A 23,762-nucleotide genomic window follows, 5' to 3' on the forward strand; every position below is an offset into this window, starting at 1 on the left:
AAAAAGACATCTTTAAAATTCCTAAAAGCATTTGTCAAAACATTTTGTTGATTGAAAATGAAAAACCATTACATTTTGGAAGTTGTGGTTCCCAATACACCTTTTCAAAGTGGCCACACCCTTTAATTTTAATGGGACACAATGCACAGAAATTAATGAGATGCATTACATTTTATGTGACAAAGTGAGAAGCAAGACAGTTCGCAGCAATGCATTGTTATACAATGCAAACGTTTTCAGCTGTGTTCATGTTCACTTGTTGAGCTGTTATGTGCAGAAGTACCGAGTAGTCTTTTATGATTAATGCATACAATTTTCTCCAGATGGAGTGGTTTTTGTGGAGAAAGCAAGTCAAAACCTATAGAATCCATAATTAAAACTCAATAAGTCAAAAGCAGCTGCACAGAAAAGCACCAGCTCCTGGCATGGGAAAGCTACCAAAACCTCAAAGCATGGATCCTGGAGTTTGTAAAAAGGGAAAGCACCAGAAACCACAGATGTCGTCAAAACGAGGGTTTATCCCTGAGGTTACAGCTTCTGCGTAAATGATCGTGGGCTAGAGGGCCACACGAACACTGACCCTCAACTCCCGACATGAATCTCACAATCAGGTTTGTGCGCAGAAAATAAAACTGCACACTGTATGTTCTCTTGAACGGCACGCATGTATAAAGTTGACAAATATTTCTTTCTTCAGCTCTTGCATTAATTCCCTCTGACCATCCCCTCAAATAGTTGGCCATGCTATGGAGTCTCAGACGTCTTTCTTCAGTGTAAACACTCTAAATAAAACAGTCTTTTCTGGTTTGATGAGTCCCTCCCTTCAGAGAGTGTTCTCTCTGAGGAGAGCTATTCATTAGAGCACACCACCCACATGCAGTGTGCCATTTCCTTCAACCTCACATGAACAATCTCTGCAGGCTCTCTCATGAGTGAATGTGTGTAGCTGTGTGTTCATGTCTACAATCAGGTCTGCATATGGTTTGAAGAGGTGGTTAGTTTTTTTTTTTTCCCATTTCCCTTTCCCTGTTTCCACTTTCTCTTGGAAAATTCTACCAAACCTCAACAATGTCCGGAGCTAGTAGTTGGTATTGCTGACTTTGACTATAGAACAACTCACATGTGGCAATGTCTTGAATACCATAATGACCAACTGCTCCATGGCAGCACGAAAACATGCGCTGCAGTAACTGTGTTATTTACATTTAAGCAGCTTTTTATGCTAATGCTTATTTTTAAGAATATTCCTGAAGGCAGATTTTCACAAGCCTATTATTTAAGTCATTACTCACCCATTAAATACATGCCAAATGCGTCCGACACAGCGTTCACACTCAATTCAATTTCACTGTGATGGCATCCAATGAGATTTTGTGATTTCTCTGTTGCTTTCCGCAAATATCCTTCCAGACCTGATGTAGGACTCGTTAAAGAATTTCCTTGCCTGTTGCCTTTGCCTTAGTTTTGGCTTATAAGGCAAAAATTGCTCCAAAAATGTCTGGTAGCACATTGAGTTCCACTGCCCAGCTGCGATTGTACAAGTTTGTTTTGCTCTACTTCTGCATGGGGCAGAGCCGATCTTTAGGGCTACTAATTAATGGACTATTTTGTGTCAGAAGATTATTTTTTAACATAAAATTTGTTAATGCAAATTCACCTAAAAAAAAGAGAGCAAGATTACATCACTGCAATTAAAAATTTTATTCACTTTGGGGGTTTTTACTTACTGTTACAAATACGTGTAAAGGACATTGTAGTAGTGTGGAACATTTCAGTAGTTGTAGTAGTGGTAGTAATGGTAAAATTAGTTTGTTTGTATTTATTTACCACTTCATGGTAAATAAATACAAACTTCCAGCACAATATACTGTGCATTTCCAGCACAGTATATTGTGCTGGAAATGCACAATATACAAATGTCTGCTTGCAGCAATATGGCTCATAAAGTTTGTTGATATTCTTATTTGTGTGTGTCTTAAATGAGAAATACTATCAAATGTAGTTTGTCTTTAGAATTTTTTTGTCAGCTCAACTTTGGTCTGAAAAAACCATGGAAATATAACATTATATTTTACCTTTGGAAGTAATTTTGAACTGAAAACATCAATCAATCGATCGATCGATCGATCGATCGATCAATCAATCAATCAATCAATCAATCAATCAATCAATCAATCAATCAATCAATCAATCAATGAGTAAATAAATAAAGGTAATTTTTATGTACTGCATAAAAAGAAAAAGAAGTGCTTGGATAGTAACCTGCTGAGGTGAATTACATCTGGAGCAATTTAATTTCACTGTGATGGCATCCGAATCCAACCGTTGACATGACTAATCATCTGCCAGAGCTACTTTTGACATGCTGAGGTGTTATTCTTTGAAGTGTTTTGGCTTTGAGACAGAAAGCTTAGCAGACACAGTGGAATTGTGCCAAAGTGGAATGGAGTGTTGCAGTGTGAACTGCTGGCAGGGAGACGGTTGCACTACAGCCAAGCTTTTTGTTTGGGTAGTTCATGGTACCAGGACAGGAGCCAAACGTTTCCGTGGTGGAATTTAAAATGAAGTTTAAAAACAACATTAACGGGACATAAATTTGTTCTTCTTGATTTACATGTTTAGCTGGTTATAAACTGACTGATGGTGAAAGTGTAGTTCAGGCTGTCTTTAAAAAAGAAAGACAGTCTAGGCTGACCCTAATGTTATTTCAGATCAAATAAAACTCCCGCTCAGATTGTAAAAACTGTCCTGTCCGTTTTTATGTCAGAACTCCAGCGTTATTTGGCTATGACTCAAACTAACCACCAGATGTCCTCATTAACACAAAAATCCTGTGTCCTCTGGCAGAGGTAGAGGGAAACTACCAAAGCTGACAAACTGCACGATGCCTTGTAAAGGTTCTTATACACCTTGAAGTTTATCACATTTTACAACAATATAACTTCAGAGCATTTTATATGAAGTTTAGATCAACACAGAGTAGCACACAATTGTAAGATGACAGATCAACACAGAGCACATATTTGTAAGCAGAATGAAATATACATTATTTTCTACATATTTCCTTATTTCACACTATGAGCAAAACAATATAACCAACTACCTTTAAAGACAGCCCACCTGTTTGTATTTTATTCTAGATATGAATACAAGTGTTCTGTGAAGAACTCAGAGAATGCTACAGAACAACCAGCATGGTGGAGGCAGCATCATGCTGTGGCAATACTGCTTTTAACTGGAGGGGATAAAGTTATGAAGAAGTTTAAAATAAAATTAAGCTTAGGAAAACTACCCCACGTTGTGAACATCTTACAGAGCAGTGCCGAATGCATCATCAAAATGTAAAAATAAGTTTATATTTTAACCTTATTTTAACATTAGAAAATAAGTTTGCAATGTAAAATTGTCAAGACCTTCATTCAAACTGACATGCATGGCATAGAGAGCAGTTATCAGAGAAGCAGCCACAACGTTAATGTAACTCTGGAGAACCTGCAGGGATTTGTACCTCACGAAGGAGAATCTGCCAATAGGACAACCAGTACTCCATAAATCTGGCATCTGAGCAGATAGCCAGAAGTCCTGACTGGAGTCCAACAAGCATGTGGAAGAAGTTCATCTATAACTTGGATGAGATCAAAATTGAACATTTTAGCCTGAAAGTAGCATGCTTTCTTAGGGGGGAAATGCTGTACATCACCCTGAGCACCACATCTCCACCATGAACTATGGTGACAGCTTCAGTGGGAATGGATGGAGCTAATTACGTCCAGAACTTCAATGGAGTAAAGGGATGGATCTTTGACTGTCTCTCTTTTGTAAAAAAAACAAACTCTCTTGACCATCTGAGTCATGAGAGCTCTATTTTGTTTGGGTGGAATATATTATTTATTACATTTCTAAAATCCAAAAGGAGTCTGGAAGAATGCAAGACATGGATCAAGGCCTGCAGCAGACCTCATGTCCAGTTGAATGAAGCTGTGATCAACAGCAACTACCGCATGTTGGTCTGTACAAAGGTAACTGGTAGCTAACCTTACATTTTTTGTCATAATGACTCTTATTGATAGTCAAAGGATGAGTAAATGAAGGTAGTTATGTCTTAGCCTAATGAACGTCGAGAGCTTAATCCGGTTGGGAGTCTGCAGAGAGACTTTGCCATCTCTGTTCAACTGTCCCACTGACTGAGCTTAAATTAAATTGCATTGATGAATAGGCAACAGTTTTAGTCTCTAGAGTCTAGACATACAAGTGGTAAAGACACACTTGCAAAGATTTATAGATGTAAATGCTGAACAATTTTTTTCCAACTAACTTTTCAGATTTTTATTAAGAAAATAAAAACCATACATAATTTTCTTTCCACTTTACAATTGAGCACAGCTTCATCCTGCTATGTCACATATCATGTTTATAAAATAAAGCTTGTTGCTGGGATTTAGAAATCCATTACGTATAGCTAGATACTTTCCAGATTGGATATACTATGTTTTACAATAAATGTGCTTCAAAGAGAAAAGAAACCAGAGTGTCTATGAGCAGAATGTTGTTGGGATTTTTTTTCTTTAATTTTATAGACATCTACTGTATTTGAATGATCAAACATACCACAAATAGAACCATCAGCTTCTAGACACATTATGCTTAAAACTTTACATTTGTTTGGTGGAGGTTTCAGTTAAATCAACCTAACAATTAGTAGTAGGTGAAAAACAGAAAAAGTATGAAATTCACTGGGCCAAACCAGGTTCTCACAAAACACGAAGCAATCAAGAAAAAAGATTTAAAAATAATCGGTTTCCATCTAATCCATCCATTGAATACTCAGAGGCTAATCTTTTCAGATGTCAAGTCTTACACTTCAGCTTATTTAGATTTTTGTTGTAACACCTGAGAGTGCACAAAAGCAAACTAACAGAAATACTCTGAACAAAGTGTTATGCCATTTTAATTTATACAATCAAGTCTGCTCTTTTGAGTTTTGTAACAACATTTTATCCAAATATGTGCGGACTTTGCAGGCCACAAGGCCAGAGTACGTCTTAAGCAGGGAACATTTTCCACCTTTCTGTTCAAGGTCTTGCCACACTCGTTCCAGCTCCTGACTCCCCATTCCTGCCGAGCTGAACAGATGTCGGTAGCAGCAAGCATTGTAATGGATATGTCTCTCTCCTGAGAACCTGGCACTGTGAGTTGGTGTGACGCCCGCTTTCTGAGCACAGAAACCTACAAAAACGTCAGCCGGAATGGGGGCAAGGACCGACGACGATGCAACGTAGACTTTACGGGCCACATCCTGTGACAAAATGTAAGCAGTTCCTTCACAGTATTCTGGTAGATACTTGTCAGGGTAGAGAATGCGGGACAGGTAGCGTGGGCTGTTGGGGTTCCTATCAGGGGACTGTTTCTGGATCACTCTGCCTAGATATAGGTCTTCTGAATTCCTGTGAAGCCCCCGCAGGTAGCTCCCAATGGCAGGTAGGTTTATGAACACAGAGTCCTCAGTCAACAGAACCAAACGTGCGCGAGGACAGAAAGTGATTACCCAACGAAGAGCCAGCAGTGTGTTCTCCTTTGCTCCATAGAGGGGCGACACATCTACGACACGGCTTTGGATCAAATCACCATGAAGTTCAGACTCTTTGATGAGATCCTGTTGGGTGGTAGAAGATTCAGTCGATGCTGTGAAGAAGAGTACCTTAATGGGAGATTCTTGAATTTGTGCTTGGTTTGCCCACGTTCTCCTCACTGCATTTCTTTGGGTGATGTTGGCCGGGGAGCTGAAGACCAGAGCGAGGAGGAAGAGGTCGGGTTTTCTGCAGGCATCGGGATTAGAAATGATATAATCCCTGGATACATTCTGCCTTGCGGTGCTCAAGTCCAGTTTTCTTGCTCTCTCCCTCACATCTGCAACCATGCCATCAGTGTAAACCACGGGGGACGGCTGCAGGAGGTACTCCTCGACAAAATCTGCCCCGAACAGCAGTGCATGGAACAGCAAGATGTTGAACAGGAGGAAACACCACTGATGGGTACGCATCTTACACAAACAGCACTGCAAGTGTAAAAAAAAAAGGAATTATTCTAAATGCAGTATATGAATCTTTAAAAATTTTTACATTTATGAGTTCAAAAAGCATGGTTTGTACCTGCATGACAGCTGCTGCAAAAGCTTCGTTGCTCATCTGTTTATTAGCTGCAAGTGATGATTGGACCCGCCACGGCAGAAGGCTCTACCACAATAACAGCTGACCACACAGGGTTTCCACTTTCATGAAACCCAAGGAGCATGTAACTGTGCACCCTGATCCCAATAGAGATCTTGATTTCGAGGAGTCCGTCTTACATTATGCATACTAATTCAGTGACATGTAGAAAGAGTAGCTGATTAAAGCCAAAAGATCGTTAAAGATTCACCATTCACCACAAACTACTGAAGCAAATAAATGACACTGATCAAATGAGACCAAAATCGAACAGTTTGGCCTACAAAACAGACTGTAGGATGGTATTAAGAAGCATGTAACTCTGCACCCTATGGTAAAGTCCTCATTTAGAAGAGTGTATCTAACAGTATGCATACTAATTTACTGACATGTTTAAACAGTAGCTCCAAAAGGTGAACCTTTCTTAAAATTTTATCGATCAAACTTGACCTATTAGGCAATGTGTAGGTCACATTATTTGAATAATATTCCCTTACTGGATTCTTATTAATTTGACAAGCAATATGTTGCAGATGTCAAAATTAAAATATAGGCCCTGGAAAAGATTTCAGAATATTGATTCAAATTATAAATGGAGTAAGACGAATGGCACTTGGCCTTTTATTAGAAAAGCTGTGACTTATAAAACTTTATTATTTAAACGTTGGAGGGTTGTGAAGAGATTAAATGTTTTACAGGTACAGCGGGACATCATCAAGTTCTAGTTGAATGTTTTTTCTGGCCCAGTGAAAAACACAGTTGATGGGTTTTTAAAGCCATTTATTGAGAATCCATGTGAATGTTGTAACTGGTGCAAATTCTGCACTTAATCTAATGCTGATACAGCTATATTTCCACAGACCATCATGTCTTGAGTATTTTAAGAGTGAAGTTTAAGAGTCATGTGGTGGTTAGCACTGCTGATTCATGGAACATCTCCTAACTAAATCTTAGGGTTGAGTGTTTACATGCAGCAGCTTTTCCAAATACATGGCTTCCCCCCACTGTGGAAAAACATTGATCGCAGTGAGCTTTAAATGACAAAATCTGTCACCATGATAGTTTCTCACTCTCTTTAATTGTAAAAGCTGTACAAACTCTCTATAGGATAAATGGATTGTACAGAAAAAAATATCCCTATTTAAGCTTGAAAGTAAAGTTTTAAATAAGGTAAGAAACAAAAAAATAAATAAATGAAAAGTGATTAATGCAGGAGTGAGTGGAACATTTATTTTCAGTAACTTTGCTTTATTTGAGTTACTTTATTATTTTAAGACAATCTTAAAAGCATAAAATTGTGGCTGGTGTTATATGGTGCAATAATGTCTCTCAATACCGAGTAAATTAAATTAATTACATCCTTATTGACAGATTATCCTCTCTTGGCATTGTAAATACACCTCTCAACTGGTTTCGTTCATATCTCTCAGGCCGCTCTCAGTTTGTTCAGTTAAAATCATTTTCCTCTCGCCCAGTTCCCTTCTCCTCAGGTGTTCCCCAGGGCTCTGTCCTGGGACGCTTGTTGTTTATCATTTACCTTCTACCCCTTGGTAATATTTTTCGCAAACACAACATCCAGTTTCACTGCTACGCGGATGACATCCAACTCTATGTTTCAATCAAACCTAGTTCCATGCTTCCATATTCCTCCCTCACTGATTGTCTTCTTGAAATAAAACAATGGTTTACTCTTAACTCCCTCAAATTAAATTCCAGTAAAACTGAACTTCTCTTAATTGGTACTAATTAATTGGTACTAAGTAAGTAATTTCTCCATTTCAGTTGATAACTCCTCCATTTTCCCCTCCCCTCAGGTTAAGAGACTGGGTGTCATCCTCAATAGCACCCTTTCTTTTGCCTCCCATGTCAATAATATCATCAGCTTATTTTCATCTCCGAAATATTTGCCGTCTCCGTCCTTCTCTCACTCCGCACTCCACTGCTGTTCTGGTCCACAGTTTGGTCACATCTCGTTTAAACTATTGTATTTCTCTACTTTTTGGTTTGCCACAGAAAACTCTGCATAAATTACAATTGGTTCAAAATTCAGCTGCTCGAATCATTACACAGACCCCTTTAATTCATCACATCACACCTATTTTACAACAGCTCCATTGGCTTCCAATCACATATCGCATCAACTATAAAATACTTCTTCTAACTTTTGAAGTAGTTCACAACCTCACACCTTCATATCTCTCAGACCTCCTTCACATTGCCACACCCACCCGTTCTCTCAGATCCTCTCACCGTTCCCCCTGCTCGTCTTGTCACTATGGGAAGCAGAGCATTCAGCCGCTCTGCTCCCAAACTCTGGTACTCACTCCCACCTGATCTCTGTAACATCGAGTCTTTGCAATATTTTAACTCCAAACTCAAAACCCATTTGTTTGAACTAGCATACAACCTTTAATTATCTTTGTACTGTCTTATAAATCTTGTTTGCGTTTTTTTTGTTTATGTATTTTATAATTTGCTTGCTTTTATGTCAAGGTGACCTTGGGTGTCCAGAAAGGCGCCTACATATAAAATGTATTATTATTATTATTATTATTATTATTATTATTATTATTATTAAATAAGTTAGAAGGGAAGGCAGTCGAGCAAGGTAAATAATCATGGGTGTTTTATTCCCACGTAGTCCACTAGGTGGTGGTAATGCGCTCCTGGTTGTGTGAGGCTAATGTGACATGAAGAAGAAGCGGAAGTCGTGGATTCCAAACAGAAACAGTCATGGCAGCCACCATTCAAAGTTTGCTGGAAGAAATATCCGGAGTTGAAGACCCAGTGGAAGAGTTGCAGAGCTTAAAAACTGCTTTGTTGTCCATTCCAGTCAGCGCTCTGAGAGACGTCCTGAGCGGACAGCGTTTCGATGTGATTTTCTCTCTGCTGAACACTAATGAAAGGTTGGTTTGTGTGTCTCAGACGTGTTTACACTCTGTTGAACTCGTTTATTGCTGAGTCAGAGAGCGTGTTACTCAGCTCTGTAGCTGCTTGAACTAGCAGCTACAGAGCTGCATAACCGTAAGGATAATGGTTATGCTAACCTCTCCTGTATCCAGCATGCAACTAAGGCTTCTTGTCAGCTTGTCAAGTGACCACAATGCTACACTACTTCAGTTTATTTTCAGTCATGTTCTCTGAAGCTATAGTTTTGTTGTTGTTTTTTTAGCAGATCCAGCCCTGTTTTATTCACAGGCATATTTTTAAGTAACATGCATAAGAATTATTTTTTTTACAGATTCATTTGAATTTCTATTCCAACATTTTTAAGCTGTCCCTTAAATTGAGCAACTGCAAGAATACAATTTTGATAGTTTGGTATAACTTTCCAGTTAGGTATATTATATATAGAGGTATATTATCTATCTAAGGTATATTATCATGGTCAAGTTGCTGAAGATCACATATAGTAGAGAGGTGGGTGTGGATATTTAATGTATTTTTAAACTTAATTCAGTGATCCCCATTATGGGTGTTAACCTTGCAACTTCAGACTTACTGTAAGTTTGCCTCTCAGCATTAGATCTAATTGCGCAAACATTTACTATACAAAGTAAATGTTTGCTGGAAGAAATATTCAGAGTTGAAGGAGCAGTTAACATTTGCATCATAATTGAAGCATCCATTAAGAAATATAATGGCTAAATAGTCATTGGATACACCAATACGTTATGATGACTTTGAAAAGATGAAATGGATTTAATAACAAACTTAGTTGCTGATGTAAACCATTTGTTACAGAGGGTTTGCGTTATTAATATGTTCTGTGTTCACAGGGAGCAGGTTGATCTGTGTGTGGACATTCTTGAACGCATCCTAATAGCCCTCAGTCCTTTGCATTTGGTGCAGAACTACAGAGAAAAGCTGCAAGAGGGTTTGAGCCATCCAAACGACACAGTTAAAATACTGGCCTTGACACAGGTAGGGGGTTTGGACACGTACAGTAGATAGCAGCCAGTAAAACAAATATTATATTAGCCATTGTTTTTCTTTCAGATTGGCAGGGTGGTGGAGCACCCAGAGGCCGTCACGCAAATCCTCAACAGCCATGACATTTTACGGGCGGTGATCCTTTGCATCGGTGAGGAGAAAATTGCTGTGGCAAAACAGGTGAAAATTTTAGACACTGAAAGGATTTTGTTCCAGTTCGTCCAACCTACATGGTGCGCAATAACTGTTGTTTGTTTTTTCTTCTTCTTCTTCTTCCAGGCAATTCAGTCCCTTTCTAAAATAAGTCACTCTAAGTCTGGATTAGACAAGTTATTTCAGAGTGATCTCCTTGAAGTCATGAAGGAAGTGATGGGCAAAAACGACATAATCAGATACAGAATATATGAGGTGATTTAAATTCCCTCGGTTTTTTTCCTGAAAATACTAGACGAATGTATGAATGTTTAATTTTTCATTGACATCTACTTTTACTTGTTCACATGAAAATAGTTTGCTTACAAAGTAAAATAACACGATTGCTGCAAAATAAGTGTTCCCCACTTTGTTTAATTTTTTTTGTTTTTCAAAAACCCGTCTCATGACCAGCTCCTCTCGTCCTTCTTTCTGCTTGCAGCTGGTGGTTGAAATCTCATCTTTTTCTCCAATTTCTCTTGGTTACTGTGCCAACAGCGGCCTCATTTCCCAGCTGCTCAGCGAGCTGACTGGAGACGACGTCCTAATCAGGTGGCGACAGTTTTTGTATCAGTAAAAATAAATGCATATCATGTTTGTTTATCTTCTTTCTGACCGGGTTCCCATGCTTTTTGCAGAGTCTATTTTTATTCGTGTCTTTCCCACCAGGGCCACGTCGATTGAGATGGTGACCACTCTGGCTCACAGTCAGCATGGGCGCCAGTATTTGGCCCAGCAGGGCATAATGGATAAGATTTCCAACATGATCAGAGGAGTTGATATGGACCCGTTTGCCTCCCTCTACCTTCCAGGTGAGTACGTTTTCAAAACTACTTTCACAATTCAGTGCCAGCAATCAAATGGTGGTTTTGCATTTTGGTGTCCTTGTTCTTCTTATCCGAAAAAAAAAAAAAATGAAGTAGTTGACTCAATAAGGGCACTTTGAAACTTGTTTTTACTTTTCAGGAAATGTTAATCAGAACTGTGACCCTTACTGAATATATGCTGCTGGTTTAGGTTTGGTGAAATTCTTTGGGAACCTGGCCATTACGGACAGCCCCCAGCAGGTTTGTGAATCCTACCCCATCTTCCTGAACAAGGTATTTGACATGGCCATGGATTCGGACCCCGTCATGGTCGGAGTGGCCCTGGACACTTTGGGATTACTTGGTTCTACGGTCGAGGGGAAACAGGTTCTCCAGAAGACGGGTAGGTGTGATTTCTGTAGGTCTGGATTTTTGTGCCTTTCTCCATAATTTAAATGAACAAATGTGTTCAAAAATCACTCACAGGAGTGGGCCAAGGGAATTCAGTAATAACTCTTATTAACAGGACAAAACTAGATGTAAATACACCAACCTGCAGAGAAAAAAAAAAGCTTTACAATAAATGTTTCTCTAAATTTGATTGGTGTTAAAAGAACTGTAAAGCCTGAAATAAAATGACCATTTACTGTAATGTTTACATACATTTTTATAATTTTCTGTTATTTACACTTAGTGATTTTTTTGGGAGGTTTTCTGGTCATCTGGGATCACATCGAAGTCAATTATTCAGTCAAGCAGAGGAGTCATAGCCATCTTATGTCGTCTACAAAGTTCTTAATTATTACTACTGTCTTTTTTTTGTAATCAGGAGAAAACTTCAAGTCTGTGTTCTTGAGAATCAGCCAACATGCTAGTTCTGGAGCTACTGAGCTCAGAGTTCGAAGCTTGGACGCCATATCACAGCTGCTCACCCTTCTGGTAAAGGAACAATCTGGTCAAAAACGTTACTGTGATACTGTTGAATACACAAAATTAATCAACTCAACATTGACATTTTCATAAGTCTCTAGCTTTTTTTTTTTTTTTTTTTTTTTTTACAGCCGGAGCATCAGACAGAAGACCTTCTGTCCCTGACGGAGTCCTGGTTCCACCTTCTGTCTAACCAGCCAATGGATATGATTCGCAACATCAGCACTCAGCCTTTTCCAGAGCTGCACTGCGGGGCTTTGAGGATCTTCTCTGTAAGTAGCCTCCATCGTTACTTCCTGTTGACCCATTCATTGCCTTAAAAACTAAAGAACTATACCATTATTTCACAAGAGCAGCTGGAGACAAGTGATAATTAATGTCGTGTTTGGGTGTATTTCTTAGGCCATTGCAAGCCAGCCGTGGGGTCAGAAGACGATGGTTAACACTCCTGGTTTCATGGAGTTCATTTTGGATCGCTCGACTGGCCAATCAAAGGAGGCGAAAGATGCCAAATTTGAACTGGTGGGATCTCTTCTGGGCTCATCTACAGCGTCAGAAATACTGGGCAGTCAGAACTACATCCGCCTGAAGACGTATCTGAGTGAAGGACCCTACTACGTATCAGCCGTGGCCTCCGTCAGCACGGAAGGAGCGGACTAATTCACTTAAAGTCGGCATACACACTAGGCTTTATTGTTTTAGTATTTGGTGAATTCATTGTTAATAAAATGCCTCATTTTGATATCTATTTGGTTTAAAGATAAGATTTTTATCTTGAATTGGCAAACATACCATGAATCCCTAGAAAATTACAAATAAAACACTATTAGCCATTGAAGCTGTTTAGATACTTTTAGAGAAATAATTGGAGTAAAATTACTTGAATGACTTTATACATTTAAAATTGTAATAGAAGGGAAGCAAAAGGCAAGCGTTCATGTTTTTAACCACTTAGGTAAGCAATAAACTCTATAATATGTCAGATATTACAAATCCAGAGACGCTGTTCAGTTTTTTTTTCTATCCTTTAAACTTTGAACTTCTCACAACAACACTGCTCTCCAAAGTTGTTTCTTTTTGTGTCAGTGATTTTTTTTTTTAAATAAATGTTTACAAATATATATTTCTTTACCTTTCATGTATAAAAAACAAACCATAAACAAATAAATTTGGTTTGGGAGATTCAAAATAACATTCTTTGAAATTCAATTTTAAGATGAGACATAACTTTATTAGTCCCCCATGGGGGAAAATTACAGAATTGAATTTATTTAAAGCTAGATTACTTATATTTGTACTTCTAAATTAAAATGAGAATTTTTACAAAATGGAAGCATATAGTACAGTAGTAGTCTCTTCTATTTTAAACCTTTGTCTGTTCAAAATTAAATGATCTTGTGCCATATTTCAGAAATGCTGCAGCTTCTAGCAATCTTAATAGTTCAAAAATGACACTTTAATATTTTAGATGAGAGGGAGGTAATAAAATGGAGAAAACAGTTGTATAAAGCTGCTCAAATTGATTATCTCTGCATATATTGCACATTATTTACATAAATGTGCAATGATATGCAAATGTTTTGAGGCACTTTTTATATTATCTTCAAATGTTATTCTAAGTCACTTTAAGAGTCAAATATGAAATATTCTTTATGTACCATCAACACAAATCAATTGATTAAATATTTGCTATGCAGTAAAATGGTTCTCAGGTCACAGAAAAAGAGTAAGGGAAAAACCTTTGTCCTTTTATGCAAAATGTAAAAAGAACTAATTACAGGGGAACAATTTAAAAGGTTAGATAAAATGACTATTGAAGTTCAGCACTAAATCCTACTTTAATTAACTGCAGCTTCTGGAGGTTTCACAGAAGCTGCAGTTAATCATGGCTGCAGTTTGCAATAGTGGAACATTCCTTCACTAAAACAGCCAGAGGGTTTGCTATTAAATATTGATACTAAATGCTATTGCTTATGGTAAATTACTGATGGTTTTACATCTTACCAGTTGGCCTACAGTAATTTGATTGGGCTGAATCATTTTTGGTGCTATTATTAATATATCTGGTGTGAAATATGTAGGTTCAGAAGTTATTATTGTAATGTTCTAAGTTTTGAAAATTATTCCTTAAGCAGTTCAAACAAAATCTTAAACTGTGCATCATAATCAACAAAATGGGGGAATTTTAAGAGTAATGTCTAAAAGTTGTCTAACATTACTTTTTGTTTTGCATTAAATACCTCGTCTATTTGTAGTGAATCATCCCTAAACAAAGCATGTTAATAAAGTAGAAAGGATGTAGTGTGACAGCTTGCTTACAGCTCTGGAAAAAGTTAAGAGCCCTCTACACTGAACCCCATTGAAAACATGGTTGTTCCACCAAAAAATGATTTCAGAACTCTTCCTGAGTTAAAACATCAGTATTGTCGTTTCTAAATGAATAYAAACTTGTTTTCTTTGCATTATTTGAGGTCTGGAAGCATCTTTTTAGTTACTTTGACCATTTCACGTTTTCTACAAATACAAAATTTTGGCTTGGAATTTCTGAGACATGTTGTCAGTAGTTCATATAATAAAAGAACAATGTTCATTTTACTCAAAAAAAATATACCTACTAAAAGTAAAATCAGATCATTTAAAGTGGTCTCTTAATTTTTTATTTCAGATCTGTACATCTAAATATCTAAAACCTTCCTTGTACTTTAATGTAGTCTTTTCTGTGACATAGATAATATTTTTAAGCGTTTCACATTCTAGATCATTTAAAAATACAATTAATGTATTCTGCTGAGTCATTCTCAGTGCAAAATGCCTCCAACATCCACTGGTCGCATTAAAACGTGTCTGCAGGTGGAGTATCACGTCCTTCCATCGCCACAGCATTAAATCAACAAAAACACTTTTCTCCTGTGAGCTCTGACTCAACCTCAAGCATCCGTAATAAGCTTGAAACTCATGAGCAACCTCACATCACCGTGTCCCCTGTGACTCATCGGTTCACCCACGTCTTCTCCTCCGTGCGCCAACGGATCATCGGAAAAAAATATCCCGCCAGTCTTTTCACTTGATATTTGATTTCTGACATTCGCTTCGTAAAAAGAACAGGGAGAAAAAGAAAAAGAACAAAGTGTGCAGGAAGCAGTCTTAATATGTGCAGATGCTTTTCTTTGTACTTTTTCACCGAGGTCACTGTGTCCTCCCTGTAATTAAATCTGTTCTCACGATGTAAAAGTGAAAACTTAGGAATTTGTCTTGCTGTAGAGTGTCTGCAGTGGTGGAGAAAGTACTCAAAAAATGTACTTAAGTAAAAGTACAAATACACAGACAAAAATGTACTCAAGTAAAAGTCAAAGTACCACATTAACATTTTACTTAAGTAAAAGTAAAAAAGTACTGGTTTTTAAAAATACTTAAGTATTAAAAGTCAAAGTACTTGCTGAATGCATTACCTAATCACTAATATGATTAAGTGTACCAATCATATGATCATATGCCACAGATAAAACATGTTTTTATTGCGTTTATTCTGTAACATAGTTTAGACTTAGATATATGATTCTATGCATCATAATTTCAGGGATGGAAACACCTCGTCTCCTGTCCTAACATAACATGAACTTCACTTTTTTTTGCCACACATTTATTTTGAAAGAAATCCAACTGGCAGAGGAGGACATGGTACCAAGGAACCTCATAGCAGAGTTGTAGTCTGGACCACTGAACCCAAGACCAAATCAAAACCAGCACCCTGTGCTACATGACAATAAAATTAAGTGCACCTATCAAAATTACTTCTCAAATTGATCTGAAAGATTCACTTTCCCACCTACATATTAAATGCTTAGAGCTTAAATACATTTAACCAGTATCAATTCAAACTCTTCTTCATTCTGTTTTGCTTTCATCTCTGTGCCACAATCCACAGAGGTCTCCTGCCATCCCTAAAGAAATAATGCCCTGTGCGGTTGCCTATATTGCCAATGTCAGAAATAATAATTGTCTGCACTATTAAACATAGCAATTAACAACGCTCAACTATGAACACTGTCCAAGGCCCAATAAGCAAGAAGTAACCAAGCAGGAGGAGCACCGTGACTGTTCTCATCCTCCCTCCTGCTGCAATGTCCGCCACCATGACAGGTGACGAAAACAAAGAGCAATGAGCATGTTCTGTGTTCTTACGTTCTTGTTTTATTTATTCACCAATTAAATATAAAGATATTTTAATGAAATAAAATAGCTACTGCAGTGTACGCAGAGCATTACAAGAACAAAGAACGGCTCTCAGTGAGGCTTCAGCACTATAGGACTTAGTCAATATCCGTCCAGAAGAATCGGGTCGTCCATGAATGTCATATTACAATATTGCACTTTGGTCACAGCGTTGTCCCATATATGCGACATGTCAGTCATCGCAGATGCAACATGTGTCTCAGTCAATACAATTAGCTTTGCTAGCATCACGTCCACGGAGCTTACCTTTCTTTAAGCTTTCCTTCCAAGTGACGTTAAAAATTGGACAGTCCCCACCGTCTGTGAAAGCGAAGCGCTGCTGATTTTACATGTTGCCATATCTTATTATTTATGCAGCGCTTCCGTACTGTTATATTACTGACACTCAGAGAAAACCACTGCGCATGTCTTGGAGCTCCGCGTGCGAGTAAAGGTGGAGCCGATGGGTGACAACAGACACTAAGTCACGTTATTGCTCGGATTTTACGGCGCCACCTTAAGTCCCTGAACTTCACATTTTAACCGGGAAAAAAAAACACAATGCGACTTGGATGTAACGAGTAACGCGACAGTTTTGTAGAAATGTAGTGAAGTAGAAAGTACAGATACTTACTGTAAAATGTAGTGGAGTAAAAGTAGAAAGTATCCATTATTAAATCTACTTAAGTAAAGTACAGATACACGAAAATTGTACTTAAGTACAGTAACGACGTAGTTGTACTTCGTTACTTCCCACCACTGAGTGTCTGGTTAGACTCGGTGATGATGTAGATGTTTCTACCAGTTGATTTTTTTCCCTCGTAGATAAATACGATGGATAATTCTTCTACTGGCTTCATATTTTCTGAAGGTTGGAGAATCTGAGATTGACAAGATGCAGAAAGTAGGAGGAAATGTGAAATTTTGCTTCAATGGTGAATCAGCCCTCCATCATCAATTAGGTTGTGTCAATCACATGGGTTCAACAACAGGTTTGTGTCGCTGTAATGTCTTCATTTTTCAGCTCTTATTAGGCTCTTGGACTATCATTTTATAGACTTTATTGTTGCCTAATGCCTAAACCCATTTCCACACATTTCGTAAGTGCTTCGTTTAATGTGTTTTCAAAACCACTTTGCAGTAATTCAACTGAGCAAAGTACCCATCATCAATTCATCTCAGTGGCATCTGTTTTGGAGCACTTGCAGAACAGATCACTTTTTTGGCAATATATATAGTACCTTGCAAAAAGTTTTTAACGTTTTCAAATTTTGGCACATATTCTAAAACAGCAAAAAGTGGTGTATAATTGTGAAGAGAATGTATTTTTTCTAATTAAAAAACATAAAAGGGAATAGTGTTGCTGTGCTCGATCAATTCAGCTGTTATTTGTCTATCAGCTTTTTAAAAAATTATATCGATTTATGCAAATTTTCCCTCATTCTTTGCAAAATAGCTGAACTTTTCTCTGATTGGATGAAAAATGTCTACGTAGCATAAATTTTCACATTTTGCCTAATGAATATGCTTTGACCTAAATCTGAGTGAAGCACCTGAGTAGTAGATCTCTGCAACTCCTCCAAAGTTACCATGTGCAATTTGCTCGAATTTCAATTTGCTCGAATTTCTCTGTAAGTTTAGGTGGACATCCGTGTCTCCGTAGGAAACCCAGACTCAAATCAAAGCACGTTTTACTAACTAGACACCTGAAGGTACGTGATGCAAATTCAAGTTTAAAAATCAATAATAATCTAAATAGTTTCCATACGTGAGAAAATGTGCAATTGTTCATTCAGAATGATTATATTTTACCTGAATGTTTTATGTGGTAATACACATAAAGTCCACCAGATGGTGCTGTTCTCCCTTTCACCTGTGCTGAAGCAGGCGGACCCTGTCATGTCCACCGCTGCAGACCTGTCTCTCCTGTTCGTCTCGCCCCCCCTGCGACGCTGCCAGCCTCGGTTTCTGCCTCTCGTTCAGTAGTCCCACCTACATCCTTCAGTTTGATAACCTCATTACACAGTCCTCACTTTGGCTTGCAGCCTCTTAGGTGCGAAAGGCGGGGAAAACAGAGCACTCTCCTCCGAAATGCACCTGCATAGGTGAGAGGCGCAAGTACAAGGAGGGATAACTTTTGTTGAACAAGAGCGCCTTTTATTTATTTACTTATTTTTAGTTCGTGGGTACGCTCCTACCTGGCAGATCGCCCTCCGATGCAATTAACCCAGGAAGACGAGTTTGTGCAGGACCTCACGCCGACCACCGCAGCAGCCCTCCAGTCGGACAGAAGCGCCGGATCTCCGGCCAAAATGTGCAGCGAGTGCTACGTGAATCAGTCATTTGTGAACGACGATGGGACCGTGAGCGCCCATAAGCAACGGTAAGGGAGACACAGACAGAAGTTCAGGCTTCCTGTGACTTTTTTTTTTTTTTTTTTTTTAAATAAATCAAAGTTACACTCAGATTATAAAGCTGTGTGGGTTTTAGAAGAATTTCTTTTAATGAAAAATATGAAAAGTGACTATGTGATATGTGCGCTGTTTGTTTGTTCATCCATCCACACACATGCACTCACCTGTCCCCGCTGTTATTTGTTCAGCTGTTCAATGCCTCAACCTTCAGCTATGCTACACTTTACATTACTGCTCCAAAAATTGCACTTTTAAAACGGAAGAGCGTCATCAGGATGTCCCTGTTTATAACATTTGTTATATTGCAGCAATAAATTCTGAGAAAATACAAAATAAATATTTGTTTAACATTGTGTCATTGTTAATATGCTTGTAGATCTTTTAACTTATTTTTTTTCCACAGATTTTTTTTTTTTTAATTCTATATTTCTCTATTCTCAACTAATTAGCTAACAGTGGTTATTTTCTGAGATCAATAAAGTATTCTTATTCTGATTCGTACACACATACAAATACAAATTCAGTCCTCGCTTTGACGCCTAAATCAACTATGATGCCCAGTGTGCTTCAAGAGACAAGAGTGTTTCCTGTTGATTTGTTTAGCACGGTGTATTTTACAAAATCGAAGTGAAAACACATACCACTCATCAATTATGAAACACCTCTGAGAAGCTAAATGCAGAATTACAGCAAACAGCCCTCGATGGAGACACGATGTGAGTTTCAAGGTGTTTTATTTTTTCTCTCTCTCTCTCTCTCCCTTTCTCTCTATCTGTTTTGTGAATGATGCAGTCTGCGTTTCTAGGAGACTGAAAGCAGCACCAATCTTCCCACCGACCATCAGCACTTCTCTCATTATGCTAATTAAAAAAAAAAAAAGATGCCATTTTTTTTTTTGGAAAAGAAACCCATTCTCATCTGTAAGAGACTCCCATTCGTGCTGGCAAAGGCAAATAAATAAATCATAGGCATAAATCTGGGGGGCGAGGGAGGGCCAAGGGGGTCCGAACCCCCCCGAATCTTGGAAAAGTCTGGAATTGTCCCCCCAAAGAAATCATGAAAGAAACCCTTGTATTTAAACAATATTAATAGAATAAAGGCAATAGAAACAAAGAACGAAGTAAATCTGCCATTCATTTAAGAAAAAAAGAAAAGAATTAAGTTTTAGGTCCCCCCCACTATTGTTAGAACAATGGTTCAGTAAAAATGAAGGAAGAGCAACAGCTGCACTGCTGACTCCTTTAGAGCCGTCGAAGTGAGGAGCTAGCTGTTAGCTGTGGCTCTGCAGTACTAACAAAAAACCCTCCAATAAGTAAATACTTAAAGCAAAAGACATGTTACATGTTTTATTTACTTTCACTGCTCAATAGTGAGCAGTGAAAGTAAACACAAAATAAACACAATTTCTACAATAATTGTGTTTATTTTAGTTGGAGCACTTTTGCAGTCTGATTTAATAAAAATCAGACTGCAGTTCGTTATTTCATTACTTTGGCTGAATCATAATAAACTGCCATGTTATGCCTTGGAAATCAAAACTAGCTAAACTGCTACATTGCTTTCATAGACTTAGCGCCTTTTTCTGTTGAAGGTAGTGTTAAGAAAATACATTTAAAATATGCTAATTTTAAAAACTTAACATGTCTTGATTGAAATAGCCTAAATCTAGTTTTTGGACTAATTTTTATGTTACTAGCTACAGCAGATTGCTTGCTAGATCTTTTGTATTCTCCCTTTGTCTGTGTGGGAAAGAGTCAGGAGAAGTTCCAGCTTTCACACTGATATGTGAAAAGCCATAAAACAGCATGAGTTCAGGCCAGTGGAGAAGTTCCACTTCCACTTTGTTTCGATAAAGGAGACAGCTGGTGTTTGATCTTGAAAACAAATTGTAGGGAGTTTCTAACTTTTAAGAGGATCCGAGACAGCTCCTGGTTGGATGAGCAAGGATGCGCCTTATTTGAATAAATTAAAGAGAAGAATACGAATTTACTATGAAAGTTTGTCTCAGTTAAATGAATGTCTGTTTTAGTGAGTCCGAAGTGTCTGTGTTGTTGATGTGATGTTATGCTTTTAAATGTTAGAATAAACTCTAGAAATGTATGACATGGAGTGTTGACTGTCATCTCTGTGTGGCTTTTGTTTCCACGCATGGAATCATTGATTCCGGGAGCACAAGAAAATATAACGAACCAGAACTTATTGATTTTATTCTCTTAACAGTAGCCAATATTTCAATAATATTTAGCTCTCTAACTCTTACTTTGATAAAAAGAGTTTGAAACGGGAGCGGCTGAGCATTACCACTAGCCGACAGCTCTGTATAGGAGCCGAGAGCAGAGGGGCTATTGTAGACAGTAAAACAAAATAAAGTATGTCTTTATTTCTTACCATCTTCAACGTAGAGCCTTTAAAACCACAAATAAAATCGGAATATTTTTCTAGAAAACTCTGGTGCTAACCTTTAAATTTAAGTTATGATACTTCCCAAATATTCAATTCCTACATATTTATAGGTTTTAACATTTAAAAAAAATTTTTTAAAGCAACTTAAGTTAGAATTTAAATAAGACATAACTTGTATTGAGAACCACAGCAATAAATCAATATTTATGAGGAATTTTATTCGGTGGAGTTACTTATTAAAACTTGTTTTTAGTCAGAGCCTTAAGTTTTTGTAAAGGTTTATCAGAGATTAGATCTGTGACTCTGAACCAAACTCATATCTAAGCAACATTTGAATCTTAGTTTGACTTTTATTCATGGGTCTCAACAGGTTGTTTACTGAGAAAAACACTTTTGTTATTCATTTCTACTTACTAGTCATTTTTGATGGTGCAGCTTGAACAAAAGAATTTAAAAGCACATTTTACTGTAACTTTGCTGACCCCACCCCAAAATTGTCTAAATTTTTTTTTCCTGTTTTTGGGTTCCTCCAATAATGAGATGGGATCTACGCTCTTGAAATCAATACATCCACTTTAATCTGCTCTTTGAATTAATAGACATCCTTTTTTATTTCAAAATCTTTTCCAGCAGGACAACGCCCCCAACCACAATGGGAGGGTTTAGATCAAAACGCATATATGTATTTTAATGGCCCAGTCAAAGTTCAGTCCTAAAGTCTGTTAAGAATCAATCAACTAAAATGCTGTACACTAATTGTGTCTAACAGCTTATTGATAGAGATGTTGTACTTGTCTGAAATATTGTTTTAACATGTTAAAACAGAGCAGAAAACCTTTGTTTGGGACTCCCGGAACACATTCATATTCTGCTTCTTATGTTAAATGATCCGTGTTAAGCTGCAGTCTTTTATTGCCTCTGCCCCATTTGCGTCAAGTAGTTTGTATGCATAACAGCCTAAAGAGACACTTGTTAGTTGCTTGTTTTCTGATCTTCTGTAAACCATATTGTGTGCGTTCCTGTAAAACCTGACCATTTTCCACTCCCTTTCTGCGCTTTCTCTTCTTGTTCCTGCGCTTCTTTCCATTATTCCCTCTCCATCTGTCCCAGCTCCCTCCATTTGTAAAAGGCCCTTTTTTCCTCCCTGCCCTTTATTTCCCTTCTGCCTCTTTACTTGTCTCCTCTTGCTCCTCTAGCTCTTCCCCTGCTCCACTTACAACTAACACCAGCCACAGCAGTGGAGTTGTCCTAGACATCTCCTCGCTGAAGATGGAGCAGATGGAGAGCGAAGTGCCTCCGCTGCCGCCCCGCTTCCGCTTTAGAGACCTGCTGCTGGGAGACCAGAACTTCCAGAACGATGACAGGTAGGCGGAGACAGAGACTCCAGAGCAGGGCCACACCTGCCGCAGTACGCAACTGTCGCAGCTGCCGATTTCATCTGGAGGGGTTTTGGAAAACTTGTGTTTTTAAAGCAAATTGCTAGAAAATCTCAGTTTTGTGCATAAATTGAAAATAATCTATTTGTTACATGAATTAAACTTAAACTCCTGATTGAATAGTTTACTAGAGTTTACAATGCAGCAGCAGTAGCAGTTCTTCCTTTAGGTATTTGAAAGCAGGCTTTGAAACCAATGCTTTTAAATTCACTTACAGCATCAAGTGAGGTTGTTGACCTTATTTATTTTATTCAACCACTAACTGGCCTTCAAACCCACTTTTCTACAATAATTGTGTTTATTTTAGTTGGAGCACTTTTCAGTCATCTATCAAAAGTATATTTTGAAATGTACTGCATTCACGTGTTAGTGCCTTAAATTTTGGGTGGTGCCTCTGATGTTGTCATCGATGCTGACATTTAAGGCTGCACATTAACGTCTTTAGTCATTCTCTTTCAACCGGTCTGTTTTTTGCAGTCTTAAACAGTTGTAAGTGTGTTTCATTCAATCCACATTGGAGGCAATTTGGATCTAGAGAAAAAAAATGAATTGAGGTTTGGGTGATGCTTCATGTGCTGACCATGGTGCTGAAATTGAAGAACGTAGCTAAACTCCTGTATTTGACTAAAGTTTTTTTTTCTTCTTCTTCTTGTATTTAAAGCTAGAAGCGATGGCATTTCATATTGCAAATACGTTAAATTTAGTTGTCTTTTTATCATCTTTTGGACCATATGTCTGCCTTGTTGTTTCTGATCAGGCAATCTGTAATCCTTTTATAAATGTTGGAATCAAAACTTTTGTGTATTTTAATTCAGTTATTTTACAGCAAAAATAATTGGCATTGTAATAATGAGTGACAGATTGCTTTTTCCAGCTAAAATGGAGGAATAATGCATGTCATTAATCTTTAGAGAAAACTTATGGCGTCACTTTGTTACTTGAACTTCTAACAAAAACACTGACAGGATATCTGGGCCCCCACAAAAGAGTTGTAATAGTAAAGGTTACAAAATTTCATTCAAGAATGTGGTTTTTTTAAGTTAACTGTGACTAACCTGGGGACATTGTGGAAGAAAATAATGTTGGAGGACCAATCAGCAGAAACAGGAGTCAATGCCTTTATCTTAACTCCACTAGAAGAAATGAAGTTAAAATACAGAAAAACTGTTAGTAAACCATTATTAATACCAAAACACAATATAAGAGGGTGGAGGAAAAGCATTCAGAGTC

General features: G+C 37.8%; 3 protein-coding genes across 4 annotated transcripts in view; 2 read left to right on the top strand and 1 right to left on the bottom strand.

The window, feature by feature from the left end:
- Nucleotides 1–2,954: 2,954 nt before the first annotated feature.
- b3galt9 (beta-1,3-galactosyltransferase 9) lies at nucleotides 2,955–18,174 on the bottom strand. Of its 2 annotated transcripts, XM_017307848.1 has the most exons (3): nucleotides 18,092–18,174; nucleotides 6,150–6,233; nucleotides 2,955–6,055 (listed from the first exon to the last, which is right to left on the bottom strand). In XM_017307848.1, the coding sequence occupies exons 2-3, from the start codon at nucleotides 6,183–6,185 to the stop codon at nucleotides 4,961–4,963; spliced, it is 1,131 nt and encodes a 376-aa protein (XP_017163337.1). In that variant the 5' UTR covers nucleotides 6,186–6,233; nucleotides 18,092–18,174; the 3' UTR covers nucleotides 2,955–4,960. The 2 variants fall into 2 exon arrangements, with proteins under 2 accessions (XP_017163337.1, XP_008421910.1); XM_008423688.2 differs by lacking the exon at nucleotides 18,092–18,174 and having other exon boundaries at nucleotides 6,150–8,561.
- psmd5 (proteasome 26S subunit, non-ATPase 5) lies at nucleotides 8,877–13,066 on the top strand. Its single transcript, XM_008423689.2, has 10 exons — nucleotides 8,877–9,112; nucleotides 9,986–10,130; nucleotides 10,206–10,319; nucleotides 10,419–10,547; nucleotides 10,774–10,883; nucleotides 11,001–11,143; nucleotides 11,349–11,540; nucleotides 11,967–12,076; nucleotides 12,199–12,339; nucleotides 12,470–13,066. The coding sequence occupies exons 1-10, from the start codon at nucleotides 8,940–8,942 to the stop codon at nucleotides 12,725–12,727; spliced, it is 1,515 nt and encodes a 504-aa protein (XP_008421911.1). The 5' UTR covers nucleotides 8,877–8,939; the 3' UTR covers nucleotides 12,728–13,066.
- A 100-nt stretch (nucleotides 18,175–18,274) lies between the features above and the next one.
- The window catches only part of kcnt1a (potassium sodium-activated channel subfamily T member 1a), a 37,923-nt gene continuing 32,435 nt past the window's right edge, over nucleotides 18,275–23,762 (top strand). Inside the window, exons 1-3 of the mRNA XM_008423690.2 lie at nucleotides 18,275–18,384; nucleotides 18,459–18,662; nucleotides 22,293–22,460. Of these exons, the coding sequence (XP_008421912.1) occupies nucleotides 18,371–18,384; nucleotides 18,459–18,662; nucleotides 22,293–22,460 (386 nt within the window). The 5' untranslated portion in view covers nucleotides 18,275–18,370. The remainder of the gene's footprint in view (nucleotides 18,385–18,458; nucleotides 18,663–22,292; nucleotides 22,461–23,762) is intronic.

Source organism: Poecilia reticulata, linkage group LG12 (assembly GCF_000633615.1).
Source record: "Poecilia reticulata strain Guanapo linkage group LG12, Guppy_female_1.0+MT, whole genome shotgun sequence".
Lineage (NCBI taxonomy): Eukaryota > Metazoa > Chordata > Actinopteri > Cyprinodontiformes > Poeciliidae > Poecilia > Poecilia reticulata.

What these genes read in the sequence shown, in the direction of transcription:
- b3galt9 (XM_017307848.1), bottom strand. Translation starts at nt 6,185, where the DNA reads ATGAGCAACGAAGCTTTTGCAGCAGCTGTCATGCAG. An exon ending in TTGCAGCAGCTGTCATGCAG is followed by an intron (nt 6,056 to 6,149) that starts GTACAAACCATG and finishes TTACACTTGCAG; the next exon opens with TGCTGTTTGTGTAAGATGCG.
- psmd5 (XM_008423689.2), top strand. Translation starts at nt 8,940, where the DNA reads ATGGCAGCCACCATTCAAAGTTTGCTGGAAGAAATATCCGGAGTTGAA. An exon ending in GGAGACGACGTCCTAATCAG is followed by an intron (nt 10,884 to 11,000) that starts GTGGCGACAGTT and finishes CTTTCCCACCAG; the next exon opens with GGCCACGTCGATTGAGATGG. An exon ending in GGGCTTTGAGGATCTTCTCT is followed by an intron (nt 12,340 to 12,469) that starts GTAAGTAGCCTC and finishes TGTATTTCTTAG; the next exon opens with GCCATTGCAAGCCAGCCGTG.